Source organism: Gigantopelta aegis, chromosome 10, assembly GCF_016097555.1.
Source record: "Gigantopelta aegis isolate Gae_Host chromosome 10, Gae_host_genome, whole genome shotgun sequence".
Lineage (NCBI taxonomy): Eukaryota > Metazoa > Mollusca > Gastropoda > Neomphalida > Peltospiridae > Gigantopelta > Gigantopelta aegis.
In genome coordinates this window covers 66428554-66450393 of record NC_054708.1, presented here as the reverse complement: position 1 = coordinate 66450393, position 21840 = coordinate 66428554, and the positions used below count along the sequence as shown (strand labels likewise).

General features: G+C 37.8%; 1 protein-coding gene across 1 annotated transcript in view; it reads right to left on the bottom strand.

Moving 5' to 3' along the window:
- The window catches only part of LOC121384024 (pyridine nucleotide-disulfide oxidoreductase domain-containing protein 2-like), a 31434-nt gene that overhangs the window by 8826 nt on the left and 768 nt on the right, over positions 1–21840 (bottom strand). The window contains exons 2-13 of the mRNA XM_041514166.1: positions 19927–19946; positions 18692–18785; positions 18095–18168; positions 13606–13761; positions 12573–12726; positions 11780–11841; positions 11208–11305; positions 10467–10608; positions 7823–7957; positions 7230–7302; positions 1623–1779; positions 322–476 (exon numbers count right to left, since the gene is read on the bottom strand). Of these exons, the coding sequence (XP_041370100.1) occupies positions 322–476; positions 1623–1779; positions 7230–7302; positions 7823–7957; positions 10467–10608; positions 11208–11305; positions 11780–11841; positions 12573–12726; positions 13606–13761; positions 18095–18168; positions 18692–18785; positions 19927–19946 (1320 nt within the window). The remainder of the gene's footprint in view (positions 1–321; positions 477–1622; positions 1780–7229; positions 7303–7822; positions 7958–10466; positions 10609–11207; positions 11306–11779; positions 11842–12572; positions 12727–13605; positions 13762–18094; positions 18169–18691; positions 18786–19926; positions 19947–21840) is intronic.

Genomic DNA, 21840 nt, shown 5'->3' with positions numbered 1-21840 from the left:
CCTTCTTTAGTGGACGCATTTATTCATTTATTTATTTGTTATTTCCAATTTCACCCAGTGCTGCATGACTTGAAACAAATTGACAAGCATATAAAATAATATTTTGTGACACTAAATAATATTATATTAAAGTTCATAATGATTAACTTACCATTTTCCGACATCGCATCATCTGTTTACGTAATCGGGTCAAAGGTTAACATCCATAACCAAAGTAGCCCAGCTGAAGGTCAGTGATCAAAACAGCAGTTTATCCAGCCATTGTATCTTAAAAGTATCTACACAGTGACTGCAGAATTCAATAGCATTTTATAAACGTACCGATATCTGCGTATTCGTTCCTATGTTCGTCGTTCCAGACCTGACCACCAGCAAAGTTGTAAGGAGTGTACTGAGTGAACAGCAGTACCACGTGACTTCCAGAAGGCGCTAACGTGGGGTCCAACACGGACGGAATAGTCATTTCAATCATTGGGCTGAAAGTCAAATATTATGTCGGAATATTATTTAACGACTGTTTTAATGTTATGACTGTCCGGTTCCACGAAGTGATCTTAGGTCTAAGATCAACTTAAGTGAACTGCTACCTTATACACTTAAGGTGATCTTAGCGCTAAGATCACTTCGTGGGCCCCGTTCCACGAAGCGATGTTAGCCCAAAGATCACCGTAACTGCACAACTAACATATGCACTTAAGGTGATCTTAGCGCTAAGATCGCTTTGTGGAACGGGACCCAGGACCATAAAATAACTAGCATTATTCAGAACCAAGGTACAGTAAGTGTCGTACCGAACCCAAAATAACTAAAAGGTAAGTACCAAAAAAATAATAATAATAATAATAAAAATAGAATCTGGGTACTGCAACGACAGTCAAGGTAGGCCTCGTCTATGACACCTACTTGTAGGGGAAGTGGCCCCGCCGACAGTCCCAAGTAGGCCTCGTCTATGACACTTACTTGTAGGGGAGGTGGCCCCGCTGACAGATGGAAGAGGAGAGAAACACCAGATGGGAAAGATGGAAGAGGAGGACAAACGGACGAAGGAAGGAGGACAACATCAGGAACTACCGGCCTGCTCCCTATGCACCCTATGCATACACAATTGCTAACTAGTTTCGCCTGGGTTGTTATGCAACGAGCTGAACAGTTCAGGCCCTTGTAAGGGCCCTATGGGCAACCACGGGAGACATTTCAACGCCATCATACGTAGCTCCATTATTTACCGTTCAAAAATGCACCTAATTTCCTTCACATATATGCGCACCATTTCTCTTTGGACTCTTCCTTCGGGACTCAAAATTCCATAGCACCAACCACCCCTCCGCCTGTTACCGATCACGGTCGGACTGCAGGTGCTCCCTTGCACCTGGCAGTGCAGGCGGTCCTCCCTTCACCCTCCCCACCCCTTTTCTGTCCTGGACGGAGGAACCGGCTGAGGCCGATACCTGCGCCCAGGACAGGCGTGCTCTGCAACAGCTTGCTCTGAATGTGCACGTTAAACTTTCTGACCTGACCTGACCTGCCCCACTGACAGTCAAAGTAGGCCTTGTCTATGACACCTACTTGGAGAGGAAGTGGCCCCGCTGACAGTCCAAGTAGGCCTCGTCTATGACACTTACTTGTAGGGGAGGTGGCCCCGCTGACAGTCAAAATAGGCCTCGTCTATCAGCTTGCTGTGTTCGCAGTTCAGGTGAATCGTGGCCTGGTGGTGAGGCATTGCCTGGTCATCACTGGTGTTCGGGTCCGCAGTGAAGTTTGGGAGCTTGTTTACTGCAACTAATCAATACAGTAACAACTGATAAATACAGTGATAACTGATCAATACAGTAACAACCAATCAATACAGTAACAACTGATAAATACAGTAACAACTGATCAATACAGTAACAACTGATCAACTGATCAATACAGTAATAACTGATCAATACAGTAACAACTGATAAATAAAGTAATAACTGATCAATATAGTAATAACTGATCGATATAGTAATAACTGATCGATACAGTAACAACTGATCAATACAGTGATAACTGATCAATACAGTGACAACTGATCAATACAGTAATAACTGATCAATACAGTAACAACTGATCAATACAGTGATAACTGATCAATACAGTAACAACTGATCAATACAGTAACAACTGATAAATACAGTGATAACTATCGATACAGTAATAACTGATCGATACAGTAACAACTGATCAATACAGTAATAACTGATCAATACAGTAACAACTGATCAATACAGTAACAACTGATAAATACAGTAACAACTGATCAATACAGTAACAACTGATCGATACAGTAACAACTGATCGATACAGTAACAACTGATCGATACAGTAACAACTGATCAATACAGTAACAACTGATCAATACAGTAACAACTGATAAACAGTAATAACTGATAAAAACAGTAATAACTGATCAACTGATCGATACAGTAATAACTGATCAATACAGTAATAACTGACCAATACAGTAACAACTGATAAATACAGTAATAACTGATCAATACAGTAACAACTGATCAATACAGTAATAACTGATCGATACAGTAACAACTGATCAATACAGTAACAACTGATCGATACAGTAACAACTGATCAATACAGTAATAACTGATCAATACAGTAACAACTGATCAACTGATCGATACAGTAATAACTGATCAATACAGTAACAACTGATCAATACAGTAACAACTGATCAATACAGTAACAACTGATCAACTGATCGATACAGTAATAACTGATCGATACAGTAACAACTGATCACTACAGTAACAACTAATCAATACAGTAACAACTGATCAATACAGTAACAACTGATCAACTGATCGATACAGTAATAACTGATCGATACAGTAATAACTGATCAATACAGTAACAACTAATCAATACAGTAACAACTGATCAATACACTAACAACTGATCGATACAGTAACAACTGATCGATACAGTAACAACTAATCGATACAGTAATAACTGATCAATACAGTAACAACTGATCAATACAGTAACAACTGATAAAAACAGTAATAACTGATCAACTGATCGATACAGTAATAACTGATCAATACAGTAACAACTGATCAATACAGTAACAACTGATCAATACAGTAACAACTGATCAATACAGTAACAACTGATCAATACAGTAACAACTGATCAATACAGTAACAACTGATCAACTGATCGATACAGTAATAACTGATCGATACAGTAATAACTGATCAATACAGTAACAACAGTAACAACTAATCAATACAGTAACAACTGATCAATACAGTAACAACTGATCAACTGATCGATACAGTAATAACTGATCGATACAGTAATAACTGATCAATACAGTAACAACTAATCAATACAGTAACAACTGATCAATACACTAACAACTGATCGATACAGTAACAACTGATCGATACAGTAACAACTAATCGATACAGTAATAACTGATCAATACAGTAACAACTGATCAATACAGTAACAACTGATAAAAACAGTAATAACTGATCAACTGATCGATACAGTAATAACTGATCAATACAGTAACAACTGATAAATACAGTAACAACTGATCAATACAGTAACAACTGATAAATACAGTAATAACTGATCAATACAGTAACAACTGATCAATACAGTAACAACTGATCAACTGATCGATACAGTAATAACTGATCGATACAGTAATAACTGATCAATACAGTAACAACAGTAACAACTGATCAATACAGTAACAACTGATCGATACAGTAATAACTGATCGATACAGTAACAACTGATCGATACAGTAAGAACTGATCAATACAGTAACAACTGATCAACTGATCGATACAGTGATAACTGATCAATACAGTAACAACTGATCAATACAGTAACAACTGATAAATACAGTAATAACTGATCAATACAGTAACAACTGATCCATACAGTAATAACTGATCGATACAGTAACAACTGATCAATACAGTAACAACTGATCGATACAGTAACAACTGATCAACTGATCGATACAGTAATAACTGATCAATACAGTAATAACTGATCAATACAGTAACAACTGATCGACTGATCAATACAGTAATAACTGATCAATACAGTAATAACTAATCAATACAGTAACAACTGATCAACTGATCAATACAGTAATAACTGATCAACACAGTAATAACTGATCAATACAGTAACAACTGATCGATACGAGTAACAACTGATCGATACAAGTAACAACTGATCAATACAGTAACAACTGATCGATACAGTAACAACTGTTCAATACAGTAACAACTGTTCAATACAGTAACAACTGATCAACTGATCGATACAGTAATAACTGATCAATACAGTAACAACTGATCAATACAGTAATAACTGATCAATACAGTAACAACTGATCGATACAGTAACAACTGATCAATACAGTAACAACTGATCAATACAAGTAACAACTGATCAATACAGTAAGAACTGATCAATACAGTAATAACTGATCAAAACAGTAGCAACTGATCAATACAGTAACAACTGATCAACTGATCGATACAGTAATAACTGGTCAATACAGTAACAACTGATCGATACAGTAACAACTGATCGATACAGTAATAACTGATCAATACAGTAACAACTGATCAATACAGTAATAACTGATAAATACAGTAACAACTGATCAATACAGTAACAACTGGTCAATACAGTAACAACTGATAAATACAGTAACAACTGATCAATACAGTAACAACTGATCGATACAGTAATAACTGATAAATACAGTAACAACTGATCAATACAGTAATAACTGATCGATACAGTAACAACTGATCAATACAGTAACAACTGATCAACTGATCGATACAGTAATAACTGATGAATACAGTAACAACTGATCAATACAGTAACAACTGATCGATACAGTAATAACTGATAAATACAGTAACAACTGATCAATACAGTAATAACTGATCGATACAGTAACAACTGATCAATACAGTAACAACTGATCAACTGATCGATACAGTAATAACTGATGAATACAGTAATAACTGATCAATACAGTAACAACTGATCAACTGATCAATACAGTAATAACTGATCAATACAGTAATAACTGATCCATACAGTAACAACTGATCGATACAGTAACAACTGATTAATACAGTAACAACTGATCAATACAGTAAGAACTGATCAAAACAGTAACAACTGATCAATACAGTAACAACTGATCAACTGATTGATACAGTAATAACTGATCAATACAGTAACAACTGATCAACTGATCAATACAGTAATAACTGATCAATACAGTAATAACTGATCCATACAGTAACAACTGATCGATACAGTAACAACTGATCGATACAGTAACAACTGATCAAGACAGTAACAACTGATCAATACAAGTAACAACTGATCAATACAGTAAGAACTGATCAATACAGTAATAACTGATCAAAACAGTAACAACTGATCAATACAGTAACAACTGATCGATACAGTAATAACTGGCCAATACAGTAACAACTGATCGATACAGTAACAACTGATCGATACAGTAACAACTGATCAAGACAGTAACAACTGATGAATACAGTAATAACTGATGAATACAGTAACAACTGATCAATACAGTAACAACTGATCAATACAGTAATACCTGATCAATACACTAATAACTGATGAATACAGTAACAACTGGTTGATACAGTAACAACTGATCAATACAGTAATAACTGATAAATACAGTAACAACTGATCAATACAGTAATAACTGATCGATACAGTAACAACTGATCAATACAGTAATAACTGATCAATACAGTAACAACTAATCGATACAGTAACAACTGATCAATACAGTAACAACTGATCAATACAGTAACAACAGTAACAACTGATCAATACAGTAACAACTAATCGATACAGTAACAACTGATCAATACAGTAACAACTGATAAATACAGTAACAACTGATAAATACAGTGACAACTAATCGATACAGTAACAACTGATCAATACAGTAACAACTGATCAATACAGTAACAACTAATCGATACAGTAATAACTGATCAATACAGTAACAGGCATATACCAACAGACTTCTTAATCACAGTCATTATAAAATTTGAATGTGTTATTTATTAATCATAGGCTAATGGATGTCAAACATTTAGTTATTTTGACATATAGACTTAGAAAGGAAACTCGATACATTTTTTTTCATTAGCAGCAAAGAATATTTTATATGCACCATACCACAGACAGCATAGCACACACCATGGCCTTTGATATACCAGTCGTGGTGCACTGACTGAATGTTCAACAAATAAGTTTTAGAGTGATTTAATGTGAACTCTTTAACTGGGATTTGGCGCTATACGTATAATATCTGTTACACAGCTAAACAGAAGGAATGAAATTATGTTTTATTTAACGCCGTAATCAACACATTTGAATTATGGATATACAACTTCAGACGTGGTTAAGGACCACAGAGAACCTGCTGCTGCCACTCCATGGCTTACTCTTTTTCGATAGCAGCAAGGGATATTTTATATGCACCATTCCAAAGACCGGATTATGGTAGAACGTATATACCACGGCCTCTGTTGTACCAGTTGTGGGGTACTGGCTGGAACAAGAAAGAGTCCGGTGGGCGCTTTACGGGCTATGTCTCGCCCCTACAGGTAAACAGTGGCACATAGTCTATAACCGAACAGTGTTGAACATAATAAATATATGGAGCCAAATGTGCTATGCATTACTTTATGGAATAACACATTTGGGGCTCTAAATATTTACTAGGCATACGCAGGCTGTAGACAATAATAGTGTGAATTCATATAGAATACTTAATACTATTACCGATGCATGTATATAAGGACTGTTCTAGAATTTGTTATATGGTTGGAGGGGGAGAAATATTTTTTGGTATACCCACAATATAATTTTAACAATTTAAATCAAGCATCAGTGGCGTAGGAAGGTGCCAAAAAGTGGGGGGAGTACACTTTTATATTTATACACTTACACTATTATAAAGCAACTATAAAGCAAAATATCTGAAACGTGGGGGCACATGCCCCTTGCCCCCCCCTCCCCCCCCCCGCTTCCTACACCAGTGAGTATGCACAGAAAATACGATGCCTCCAGCCCGCCTCCCCCTCCCCTTGTGATAAATTCTCGAACGGCCCTAAAGCAGTTAATTTCCATACCATTAATTTTGGTAACAGGAGACTTGTAGTCTATATGAGATATTTCCTTTCTAAGGTCGGCTGGAATTAATCCCTGTAAACAAAAATCAGGTGTTAGGTCAAAATTCATAAGTTTAGACATTTAACAAATCATTGCATATATAGCCTGCAGTTTTTGGAGACAGTGAGAGGTGGGAGTAAAGACCTTTTTTTCAACGAGGACAAGTGCCATTTTTCAAGAGATTCCTCGTTAATCGTATAGGTCGCATACCTGTTCACTATAAATCTGCCTACTTCCATCTTAGCTTCAATCATTTTTGCACACAGATGATATAGCTAAGCTTTTCTCAAACACATACAATATTAATAATACATATATTGTTTGCCTAATCCTTTTCTTCTTCTTTTTTTTTTTTTTTTTTTAAAGCAATAAAAATATGTTTCAATCAAATATAATAACCATTATAGACTTATACACTATATTTCTTTAGTTTTGTGACCCTCCATAACAAACCGTGACCCTAATGTGCAAGCGCATATATACACTACATAAATCTATAGAATATGGTTTTGTTCCCTTTTAGGACAGGGTGGAGGGGTTTCAAGATACTTACCTCGGGTAGAAGATCAAGGAAAGTCACTTTCGGCGTTGCATTCGAAAGAACGACTTTTGCTTTCACCTCAGTACCATCCTTTAGAACCACCCCTGAGATTTTGTGGTCCGAGTCGTGTAGCACACTAGCTACCGGCTGAAACAAAAACAATGCAGATGCTATTACTAAATGGATAAATTTTGGGAATAGCAAATGACTGGGTTTCAGTTTTGGAGATAACGGCATGTTATAACAATAATAAATGTACTTAAGAAAGAAGACCGGTCTAGTGTAAACAACACAACCAATCAGATGACAGAGTTATTGTTGACATGATAAGCCAAAATAAATCCGTTATACATGTATTTGTATCACTGTTAGCTTGTCACGTGTGCTTATTTATCTATCTCAAACAAAAAACATTAAAACGAAAACAGCTTTTCAAAGACCAAAGGCAGTGCCCATTTGTTGTGCCATATGGCAATCTGTAAATACTCTTTTGTTACAAATGCTTGGATTGGTCCAAATGATATTATGTGAAGCAGACATTGTTATATCCGTGAACCTGTGTTGCACTACGTTTGGCAATGCTTTGAAAACATAATATATCGTTTCATCTGTTTTCTTTATTTCAAATTAATACAATAACTGTTTACATTATTTGTTAATGTTGAATCAATAAGTTTTATTAAATATTTAAATTTGTTTGCATTAATTTTGAAAAAACAATTGTTGGAATTTCCTCATTCGGTTACTTACGGAAAAAGCCGAACCGCAGAAATGTGATTCCCTTTACAAATTGTTTTTAGAATTCCATTGTAATTTCATAGTATTGTATATTGATAGAAACAGGTATACATTTGAACTTATAGAAACTAAGCATGATACTTTTCGACGTTCGTGCAATCATGAACCACAGAACTGCTTTACACACTTATGCTATGCAGTTCATACAGTGCAGTTCTTTGTTTCATACTTTCATGAACAATTATTATGTTCAATTCGTAAATAATATGTATTTCAGTTTAGCCAGCATCTAAATTCACATTACAGATACTACTATATCAGTGAATACTGCATCAGATTACATGAACAATAGCTGCAGATAAATTAGGGGAAACTGTACATGTTCCTTTGATTGTCTGGTACATACTAGAAGAAGTCTTTAGTGTTCATTTGAAAGAAAGAAAGAAATGTTTTATTTAACGACGCACTCAACACATTTTATTTACGGTTATATGGCGTCAGACATATGGTTAAGGACCACACAGATTCTAAGAGGAAACCCGCTGTTGCCACTACATGGGCTACTCTTCCGATTAGCAGCAAGGGATCTTTTATTTGCGCTTCCCACAGGCAGGATAGCACAAACCATGGCCTTTGTTGAACCAGTTATGGATCACTGGTCGGTGCAAGTGGTTTACACCTACCCATTGAGCCTTGCTGAGCAGTCACTCGGGGTTTGGAGTCGGTATCTGGATTAAAAATCCCATGCCTCGACTGGGATCCGAACCCAGTACCTACCAGCCTGTAGACCGATGGCCTGCCACGACGCCACCGAGGCCGGTTTAATGTTAATTTGAAGCACGATTGTTGGTAGTACTAAACCAAATAATTTCCGGCTGGGTCAAAGTTCTTTTGATAGGGAAGTGAACACCACAAGTCCTGTGATTGGTGATAAATGTGAGTGTGTTGGTTGTAAACAAATAGTTTCATCTGGGTAAAAAAAAACTATTTTATTTCATCTAGTACCACTGTGCCAAGTAGACTTGTGCTTGAAACATGTATGGGGTACCTGTATAAAAAAAGTACTCGAATTTTGTGCGGAACTAGGGTAGTCATAGACGCTACACGTTATCTCAGAAATGAGCAGCTTGACCCCCAATTTTTTCTGATTCACTTTAAGGGTGAGGGGTGGTAATATTTATATTCGTGGCGTTTATGTCGATTGATACGCTGCAGGTAGGAGTTTTAACCACACACGTTACTATTGTCGTCTATGGGATTTGATTTGGTAGTATACACCCTGTTTCTTCAAAGGTTGGAATATTCGGAAAAATATACATTAATAGGATAATTTATAGCGTTATAAAAGTCTAGTCCACAAAATATCTGAACTGTGTATTAGGTAGTGCTAAACCAAATAACATCCGGTTGGGTCAAAGTTCGAGGTGCACCTAACTTTTGATAGAGCAGTTAATACCACAAGTCCTGTGATTGGTGATAAATGAGACAGTGTTTATTGTCAAAATATTTAGCTTCATTTGGGCAATAAATGTATGCAGTTTTATTTCATCTATTACCACTGTGTCAAGCAGCCTTGTGATTGAAACATGTATCGTGTACCTGTAAACCAAGGCACCACACTGTCTGTGTGCAACTAGGGGTGTTATAAAAACATCCGGTTATATCAAATATAAAATGAGCCATGAAAGGTAATATTCTCTTCAGTTAAAACTTTTAGCAAGGGGTTTTATTACTGATATTTGTGGGTCATAGTTTGGTTGATATAATGCATATAGTGTTGTTAAACACAAACGTTAACGTTGTCGCCTATAGGATTTTATTTTATATTGTACAACCATTACCAAATGCAATTTCAACAGAAATTCTGGAAGAACTAATGAAAACACACACACAAAAAAAGTACTTATTTTGTACTCACCTTGTTTACAAATATGCTGGCCCCGTGGTCTTCAGCACAGTTTGCTATTGCCCGAGACACCCCTCCCATTCCGCCCTCCACGTATCCCCAAGCTCCTTTGATCCCTTCCAGTTCGCCCATAACGTGGTGAAGTAAGACATACCTGTAACGTAATACTTCCATAAAGAACTACAAAAATTAAAACAATCCATGCGCGGTCGGTATGGGGTCGATCCCCGTCGGTGGGCCCATTGGGCTATTTCTCGCTCCATCCAGTGCACCACAACTGGTATATCAAAGGCTGTGGTATGTGTTATCCTGTCTGTGGGATGGTACATATAAAAGATCCCTTGCTACTAATGGAAAAATGTAGCGGATTTCCTCTAAGATTATACAGTATGTCAAAATTACCAAATCGTTGACATCCAATAGCCGTTTATTAATAAATCAATGTGCTCTAGTGATGTCGTTAATCAACACAAAATAAAACTTTTTTCTTTATAAAAAATATGTGCTCCAGTGGTACCATTAAACTTTAACTTTATGAAAAATACAATGTCAACGATATCTTTCACACGTCATTAAACAAATACGAAAAATAAACCAGCAGATGTTGGGTGTTATCGTTATAAAGGTCATAAAATGAGATTTAGTTAGCACACTTATAAAGAAAAGAATAAATTAATAATACTCCATGTAGAAGAAATAGATTTCTAACACGACAATTGGTACATGTATAAATCTGAGACAAACTGGTCGTACCCACTTCCTGGAGTATTTGGCGTCATCATGGCGCCAATCACAGAGTCAGTTGCAAGTGTTGCCTTCAGTGGTTCCGACTCAAACCACTGGTCCAGAATCTACGAACAGCATAATATATGTTAGTCAAAGATGTTAATTTGACAATTCTTTTATTACTCTGTCTGTCTGTCTGTCTCTCTCTGTCTCTCTGTCTGTCTGTGTCTGTCTGTGTGTGTGTCTCTCTCTCTCTCTCTCTCTCTCTCTCTCTCTCTCTCTCTCTCTCTCTCTCTCTCTCTCTCTCTCTCTCTCTCTCTCTCTCTCTCTCTCTCTCTCTCTCTCTCTCTCTCTCTCTCTCTCCGACTAATATATAGATGATCTTATTAATATTTCTGAAGTCAAAAGTCAAGTTCATGGTACATAATTTTCTTGTAATTAGTGAACAGAGCTGAGTTACCATGCAGTTTATCCTAACTAATTTCATTTCTTGTTGTTCTTACATACTGTTTCAGGGAATAATTTTCTGTTACCGATCCCCTTTCCAGCCAGTATACAACATGTATTTAAATATGGATTGACAGTACATGTTTTCGAACCTTCTGAGCAGGAGCCGTCATGAGAGCATAGAAATGTGGCAAGTCTGACTTCAATGAGTTAACTGAAAAAAACACATTATACATATGTTAGACTGCACGGTGAAAACATAGTCAAAGACTGAAAATGAAAACAAAACAAAACAAACTGCTATTATAACGGATTTGGGATGAAATAAGAGCACTTTCAGATATTATCACTGGGAATGAGCCTAGAATATTCCACAGAATTATTTTGAAGGATTAAAAATGATTTTAATGTAATGAAGCAAATAAACCCCTCTCCCAAACGTCCTTAATGTGACCCCGTCGGTGGACCCATTGGGCTATTTCTCGTTCCAGCCAGTGCTCCATAACTGGTGTAACAAAGGCTGTGGTATGTACTGTCCTGTCTGTATGATGGTGCATATAAAAGATCCCTTGCTGCTAATCGAAAAGAGTAGCCCATGAAGTGGCGACAGCGGGTTTCCTCTCTCAATATGTGTGGTCCTTAACCATATGTCTGACGCCATATAACCGTAAATAAAATGTGTTGAGGGTGGAAACCCGCTGTCGCCACTTCATGGGCTATTCTTTTCGATTAGCAGCAAGTGATCTTGTATATGCACCATCCCATAGACAGGGTAGCACATACCATGGCCTTTGATATACCAGTCGTGGTGCACTGGCTGGAGTGAGAAATAGCCCAGTGGGCCCACCGACAGGGATCGATCCCAAACCGAACGCGCATCAAGCGAGCGCTTTACCACTGGGCTACGTCTCGCCCACACGAAAATAGAGCTCCGTCTCCGTATACCTGAAGCAAGCAACGCTTTAACTGCGGGTAGACTGTCCCATTTGTCTTTGAGAGAAGACTGTACAAAAGATTTGAATGAAATCGGTGGGCTGTCCAGTAGAGGTTCAATCGCAGTCACTATTCTGTCTAACATGTTCTCATACTCGCCGAATGCCTGCAAACAAGAGATACTTGGTCAGTATTCCAATTACACTGCGCATTACAGTCTATATTGTATTGTTATAATTTATACGTAAATCTTAGCAGGCTCGTGGAGGAGGGGGAGGGGGTTGGGTGTCACCCTACCCACCCCTTGCTCAAGCGAATTATATTCAGGTTTGTTTTTACATATATTTTCCGAGGGAGCATGGCTCGATCCCCCCCACACTAGAAACGTCGCTCGCCAGTCTAGACACCCCCCCCCCCTCGTATTAATTCCTGCACATGCGCCTGCTTAGAGAATATTTTGGTCTTTGAAAGAACAAGGTATGTTCAGATTTGATGTAATATTTGTAGTAGCACTAGGTGCCAGAGCTGATGCTTGTGTATTTGGCACCTTAGGCGAACAATGGGGTGTCGACACCCGTATCACCCGTTTGTTTTGCATGTGCCTACCCAGGAAATGTTTTAGAGAGAGGCCCAAGGACAAAACTGCACCTGGACCAACTCTCTGAAAAGGACACTTCAATGAAAATTGTAAACAAATTGTTAAAAAGGGACACTTTAATCATTTCTCTAGGAAAGACATATACTCCCTTCACTTGAATATAAAATTATTATTATTATTATTATTATTATTATTATTATTTTAAATCCACATCATTATACTTTGGTAGTACGTCACAACCTAATTTTTCTCCATGTAATAGAACCTTCTTGCTATTATGAAACCAGATATATATTCATGAAGAAGAGCGCTCACGAAACTATTTCCCTTCGTCTAATAAGTAATATTAAAACGAATATGGGTAGATAGAATATAGTGGAAACCAGTCAATTTGTCCGCGAGCGCTCACCTTCCTGAACACGTCACAGCTAGACCATGTGCACATACCTCGGCATCCTTGTGTGAGAACTGCGCGATCTGTTTGCGGTTCGCCTCATGGTCCCGTCCCAGAAGCAGCGATCTGGCTTTACCATCTCTACCCCCGGGCTCTATTAGTGGGGTGTACGAATTGGGGTTTCGTAGATACACCTTCAAACCATATTTCTGAAAATTTTAATGAGAACACGCTAAATTGAAGGCTGTGTAGCTATAGTCCTGTTCAGTTGTTTGCACCCAACGTTTTTTGCAAATGTTACGTTTAATTCCTATTCATTCCTTGTTTTCTTTACATTTGTATGGGGGAAAAAAAAAACGACGGTTTTTATATACAATTCATCATCTTAAATACACGAAGTTGACTTATTTCCATTTAAAAAAATATTTTTGTAAGTTATGAATGCAATTTCGTTCTATAAATAACTAAGGCTATTTGCATAACAAAAGCATCACTCTATAGTGTGTTTCAAACTAATGTTCTAATGCCCGGGCAAGTGTTAATCTGAAGGCCACGTTCCCTTTTAATGAGGGGCTTGGGGTGAGGTCTTAATCTTGAGGTTTGTTTTTAAATGGAAATAATCAACTCCGTGCATTTTAATCCCCAGTCACACTGTCCATGGGCGGATCCAGGAAATATTTTTAGGGGGGGACCAAAAAAGAAGGGCACATTGACTCGTCAAAAGGGCACCTTACTACAAGTTTTGATATTTACAATTAATATGAATTCCTACAGTTCTACGTCATAATATACTAGCAATAATGAAGTAAATTGGCGTCACTCGCGTTAGAACCTCAATGGGGCCCCATTGAGACTCAATAACACAGACACATATCTGCAAGCTTGCGCATGTACACGAAAATCTTGATTTCATTTATCTACAATATAATTATTGTTTACTTAAAAAAAAAAAAATTCTACAAACAAAAAGGGCACTTGGACATTTTGAGGGCACTTGAACAATTTTTTTGGGGGACGCGCCCCCCTGGTCCCCCCCCCCCCCCCCCCCCCTTGGATCCGCCCATGCTGTCAAGGATCAGGACGCCTGGTTAGCCACGGATACGATCCGGCATCATTCGTGACAATCCGTTGTGGTCCGTAGAGGTTCGTAGCTGTCTGCAATTAAATCCCTGATCAATCGTAATAGTACTTGTATGTCCATGAACATTTTGAACATGTCCAAAAATTCATCACGGATCGAATAACCGTAGTACATCCTTAATGATCCGTAGAAGAACGTAATAATCCGTTCTAATCCGTAATAAACCGTACTTAAACCGTACCTAATCGTAGTAATCCCTGGCCTCAAGCCCTGGTCACACTGTCAAGGATCATTCGCGACAATCCGTTGTGGTCCGTACTAAACTGTACCGATCCTTAGCGATCCGTAGCGAACCGTAGCGCCCCCCGTTGTCAACTAACTCCTATCCTTAATAATTCTTGGTTTATCGGTCGAAACCCGTAGTTAAACCGTGGTGCATCCGAAGAGGACCGCAGATAGACCACTATCCGAGGTCATCCGTGAAGTTTTTATCCGTCGTGGATCCGGCCAGACCATCCTTGACAGTGTGCTCGGGGCTTTAGATGATGAATTGTATATAAAACCTGTCGGGGTTTGGGTTTGTTTGCATGCAAATGTAAAGAAAACAAAGATCGGATAGGAATTAAATGTAGCATTTGCAAAAAGACTTAGTGTCTAAACATTTGAACAGGACTATAGCATTGTATTTAAACAAAACAGCAAAAAGTACAGAGAGACAGACAAAATCAATCATTTTCCAAACAGGAAGGAAGGAAATGTTTTATTTACCGACGCGCTCAACACATTTTATTTACGGTTATATGGCGTCAGATATATGGTTAAGGACCACACAGATACTGAGAGAGGAAACCCGCTGTAGCCACTTCATGGGCTACTCTTTTCGATTAGTAACAAGGGATATTTTATATGCACCATCCCACAGACAGGATGGTACATACCACGACCTTTGTTACACCAGTTGTGGAGCACTGGCTGGAACGAGAAATAGCCCAATGAGTCCACCGTTTTCCAAACAGAAACATACAGAAAATACATATGGTCTGTGGTCACACTGATGTCTTTTATTCATAATACTCTGTAAGTGCTACTGTTGATCAAGAAAATGAAAGAAAACGCACTTTCAAATTAGCAGCAAAAATCTTTTATAATAACCACACGAAAGTAAAATAACAAAAGTAATAAACAATATTATTATCGGTAGTCACAATACATTATACATGTATGGGGAAAAGTTTGTTTATTTCGTTGATAGATACCACTAGAGCACATTATTAATCATCGGCTATGGGATGTCAAACATCTGGTAATTTTAACATATGAGAAGTGCTACCATTTGATCTATAAAATAAAATAACAGACCTACACATTTACAAATTAGCGATTAGCAGAAAATATATTTTATAATATCTACCTCAACGGGAAATAGCAAAACAGACTCTGTGGGGTACTTTTGTGAGACAACTCGTGCATAAGGAAGGAAGGAAATATTTTATTTAACGACGCACTCAACACATTTTATTTACGGTCATAAGGCGTCAGACATATGGTTAAGGACCACATAGATATTGAGAGAGGAAACCCGCTGTCGCCACTTCATGGGCTACTCTTTTCGATTAGCAGCAAGGGATCTTTTATATGCACCATACCACAGACAGGATAGTACATACCACGGCCTTTGTTACACCAGTTGCGAAGCACTGGCTGGAGCGAGAAATGGCCTAAATGGGTCCACCGACGGGGATAGATCCTAGACCGACCACGCATCAAGCGAACGCTTTACCACTGAGCTACGTCCCGCACAACTCGTGCATAATATCTGTCACTAAACTTAAAACAAACTCCACTGGTGGAAACATTATACGTCGTCTGCTGTTTGTATTGAGAGCCCACCTAAGAAATGAATCGAACTTTGACCTGTCGCAGAGATTAGGACTACTAGAAACACACTGTATATAGACACCAGGGCCGTAGCTAGGATTTTTGTTGGGGGGGGGGGTTGGGGGGGATGGGGGGAGGGGGCAACTGAGTAGTTAATAGTCTAAAACTCCTTAAACGGTTAAGAAGAGAATTTTCTTTAAGTTTCTTTTTTTTTCCGGATAGCTACGGCCCTGGACACTGGTATTCTAAACAAGAATATATATTTAACTTTATTCGACCGAACCCCCCCCCCCCACCCCCCCCCCCCCCCCCCCCCCCCCCCCACCCCTGAAATCGCTTTTTTTATAATTTAATATATCTGACATTGATATCTGACATTATTATATTTACTCAACATAGAAATATATGCCCAATATCTCTGCAATCTATTGTTGAACCCCCCCTTTTCAAAATCCTATGTATTGGAACCTCCCTTTTCAAAATCCTATGTACGCCCATGTACTAGTCGGAACTCTCCTACAATGAAAGCAAAATCAGCCCAGTCGGTTAACGTGTGTAACTTGAGTCGATCCGTCGTGAACACTCGAACGGCTACCCTGTCTGTGGGGGGACTATATCAACAGTTCTGAATATTGGATATCAACACGAACTGTTCCTACCTTTAGTTATAAATCTTGGATATCAACACTAACTGTTCCTACCTTTTATTCTAAATCTTGGATATCAACGCTAACTGTTCCTACCTTTTATTCTAAATCTTGAATATCAACTGTAACTGTTCCTACCTTTAGTTATAAATCTTGGATATCAATACTAACTGTTCCTACCTTTTATTCTAAATCTTGGATATCAACACTAACTGTTCCTACCTTTTATTCTAAATCTTGGATATCAACACTAATTGTTCCTACCTTTAGTTATAAATCTTGGATATCAACACTAACTTTTCCTACCTTTTATTCTAAATTTTGGATATCAACACTAACTTTTCCTACCTTGTATTCTAACTCTTGGATATCAACACTAACTGTTCCTACCTTTAGTTATAAATCTTGGATATCAACACTAACTTTTCCTACCTTTTATTCTAAATCTTGGATATCAACTGTAACTGTTCCTACCTTCAGTTATAAATCTTGGATATCAATACTAACTGTTCCTACCTTTTATTCTAAATCTTGGATATCAACACTAACTGTTCCTACCTTTTATTCTAAATCTTGGATATCAACACTAACTGTTCCTACCTTTAGTTATAAAGCTTGGATATCAACACTAACTTTTCCTACCTTTTATTCTAAATCTTGGATATCAACACTAACTTTTCCTACCTTTTATTCTAACTCTTGGATATCAACACTAACCTTTCCTACCTTTTATTCTAAATCTTAGATATCAACACTAACTGTTCCTATCTTTAATTCCAAATATTCATTGTCAACAGTAACTGTATCTACTAGTAATTCTAAATCTTCAATATCAACAGTAACTTTTCCTATCTTTAATTGTGAATCTTGGATATCAACAATGACTGTTCCTACCTTTAATTCAAAATCTTCGATATCAGCAGTAACTGTTCCTACCTTTAATTCTAAATCTTGAATAATCTGAGGTCTCAGCAAACTCAACACGTATGACGCTCTTGAAAACTTGAAACCTGTTCAAATACATTAATCAAGCAAGTAGAATAAGTCAGTGATGTTATTAATGTAACACGATTGGACTCAATAGCCAACAGAAATGTCAAATTTAGAGAAAAATACACACTAATATACGAAACAAAACAAAAAACCACCATGAGATAGCTTCTTAAACAGATTTGTTTGATTTAGTAAGTATCATTTTATTTTATTCGATATTTGTATTTAATTGTATTTTAACCAGAAAAGGAAACGGCTCATTCGCTCAACACACAAAGTTAATAAATAAATAAATAAATAAATAATATAAAATCTGAACAAAAACTAATCAAAACGAGAATTTGTTTTTTTTATAAAATATTAATATTATAATAATGAAAATAAAATGTTAAAAACCCAACCAGATAAATAAACTAATAAGCAAAGATAAACAACAACAAAAACAACAAAGTTTTAAAAGTTTAAAAATTAATAAATAAAACTAATAATAAAGCGAACATAATAATTTGTAGACATCTGTGTATGCGATGTTAGACGTACCTGGAACAATTTCCTCGGTAACCGCAGCACCACCAATCACGTGACGTCTTTCCAAGACACATACGTTGAGTCCAGCCTTTTGTAGGTATGACGCCTGTGATACATTTTATATTATAGCTATGAAACAAAGATACACAATCTAAAACAAATATCGAGAAAGCCGAAACTAAATTCACAATGAAAAAGCCGTGGTAGGTAATGTCATGCACCTATGGGAAAATGTATATAAAAGATCCGACCAGTTACTGTTGGAGTAGCATGTGTGGCGGCAGTGAGTTTCATCACACACACACACAAACATGCACGCACGCATGCAACCACGCACGCACGCTCTCTCTATCTCTCTCTGTGTGTCTCTGTTTACCTGTGTGTGTGTGTTTGCGTGTGTGTGTGTGTGTGTGTGTCTCTCTCTCTCTCTCTCTCTCTCTCTCTCTCTCTCTCTCTCTCTCTCTCTCTCTCTCTCTCTCTCTCTCTCTCTCTCTCTTTCTCTCTTTCTCTCATCTATCTATATATCTCTTGACCAAGTAACTAAATGACTATATAGCCATAGTTTAAATTGTGCTGAAGTATATAGTATTTACAAAAACAAACGTCAATTACAAAGTTTTGCCGTTTCAGTATATTATTCATGTTTGCCCGTTATACTTACTACCTGTAGTGGAATACCAGTAGCCGTATGATGATCATAGCAACACATTATTTTTGGAACAAAAGAAAGGAAAGGCAAGGATGTTTAACTACATATCAGCTCATTTTAAAATAATACGTCAAAGACAAAGCGAGACAAAGACACACACACACAGAGCGATGCGATAGATAGATAAAGAGAGAAAGAGAAAGAGAGAGAGAGAGAGAGAGAGAGAGAGAGAGAGAGAGAGAGAGAGAGAGAGAGAGAGAGAGAGAGAGAGAGAGAGAGAGAGACAGAGGCAGAGAGAGACTAAGCCAGAGAGAGAGAGAGAGAGAGAGAGAGAGACGCACATACATAGAGACAAAGAGAGACAGAGACAGTAGAATATAAAATGGGATGTGGGATGTGGGACTGACTGCCAGTAAGACAATCCACTTTCTGATTCTATGGATGAGGGTTTTGGATATAGTCTATATTTGCTGTTACTATGTAGTGTTCCCTTATTTCTTTCCATCAGTATATTTACATGCATTACGTTATTATATCTAAAATTGGACAGAAAGGTTCCTCTATGTATTTGTACAGGTCAACAAATGACAGTACTTACCGATATTAATCCGTTATGTCCTGTAAAATACGAGAATAAAAAAATAATACATGGAGAGGTTTGTATATGGGACAACAATGGCACTAAGTTGAGTAACCATAGGTAGCGGAACATTTTCGACATTTGGGGATGGGCAACTTTTAAGGCACGAAATGTGTAGCCGAATTGCGCGAACAACTATTTAGGGGATTCGGCGCATACTTTCAAGGAAATTTTTGAAAGTTAGATGGTCTGAAATGTGATTTCCTGGCACCTGAATAACAGAATTAGTAATGTTAAAACTACGAGTTTCGACTATATTTTCTTTGTAATTTATAAAAATTAATGTTCATAGGCTGCGGAATAGAGAGGCCTAATATATTAGCGCTACAATATTGTAAAACCGTCATAAGTTTTGGCCAGGCGCGTGTACAGGAGTATTAGCAGGAGGTGGGGGGCTAGACTGGCGAGCGAAGTTTATTGGGTGTGTAGGTGGGGGGGGGGGGGGGGGGGGGGGGGGGGGGGTGGGGGTCGAGACATGCTTGAAGACATTGAAAAAACAAAAGAAAACTCGCTTGAGGAGGGAGGGGTTTCGACCCGCAAAAGCTTTCCCTGCACACGCACGTGATATATTTTGTCACGGTGCAGAGATACAGTTTTTACTTAAACGGCTGTCGTTCAGATTCAGTTAATAATCTAACCTGACCCAAGTTTAGCCAGCAAACGTCTCTATATACATGTCCACGACTGGTACATCAAAGGCCGTGGTATGTGCTATCCTTTCTATGGGATGGTGCATATACAAGATACCTTGCTGCTAATCGAAAAGAGTAGCCCATGAAGTAGCGGCAGCGGGTTTCCTCTCTCAGTATCTGTGTGATCCTTAACCATATGTGCGACGCCATATAACCGTAAATAAAATGTGTTGAGTGCGTCGTTAAATAAAACATTTCCTTCCTATATACATGTAGCCATATATACATATATGGATGACGTAACTAGGAGTTTAAAGAGAGAAAAAACTGAGCTAACAAATAGAATAACAAACTTGGTTTATGTAGTTTGACGCAAACCGTATATAACAGATTAATTGTAATCAATATACATATGAATATTTACAAACAGACTTGGCATACCTAATAAAGCGCCATACAAAATACCAAAGCTGTTATTGGGAGACTTGTGTCTGCCCTCACCACACCCCACCCCACCTCCACACCCGCACCCCCGCTTCCGTTAACTGGGAACACTGAGGAAAGCAAAGAAGACAATGTTTAACAACACCTCATCACATTTTAGGCAACGGTTATTTTGGTGTCCACACGGGCTACTCTAGTCTAAATGAATAAACAGCAAGCTATCTGTATATGCACTTTCTCAGACAGGACAGTGCATATTACGGTCTTTGAAATACCAGTGGTTGGGCACTCGCTGCATTAGGAAAAATGTAGCGGGTTTCCTCTCAAAGACTATATCAAAATTACCAAATGTTTGACATCAAATAGCCGATGATTAATAAATCAATGTACTCTAGTGGTGTCGTTAACCAACCTTATTCTTCTTACGGCACCTCTGTTGAAGGCGATCGATTTACAGTAACAAGTTTGTTTTGTTTAACTACACCACTAGAACACATTGATTTATTAGTCATCGGCTATTGGATGTCAAACATTTACTATTTGTTATTCTAAGTCTTAGAGGAAAACCGTTATAAAAGACCACTTCTATACCTAAAATATATAAAAGACAGTTAACCACACTACCCCCACCTCTAACTTGGTACATTCCTGATGACACATGAACATTATAAGAAAGTCAGGAGCGTGTCGAGGGGGCAAGCAAATTTTCTTTTTTTCCCCCAGTATATTTTTCGGAGGGGCATAATCTCGATTTCTCTTTAAACGTCACCCGCCACTCTCTAACCCCCACCCACAG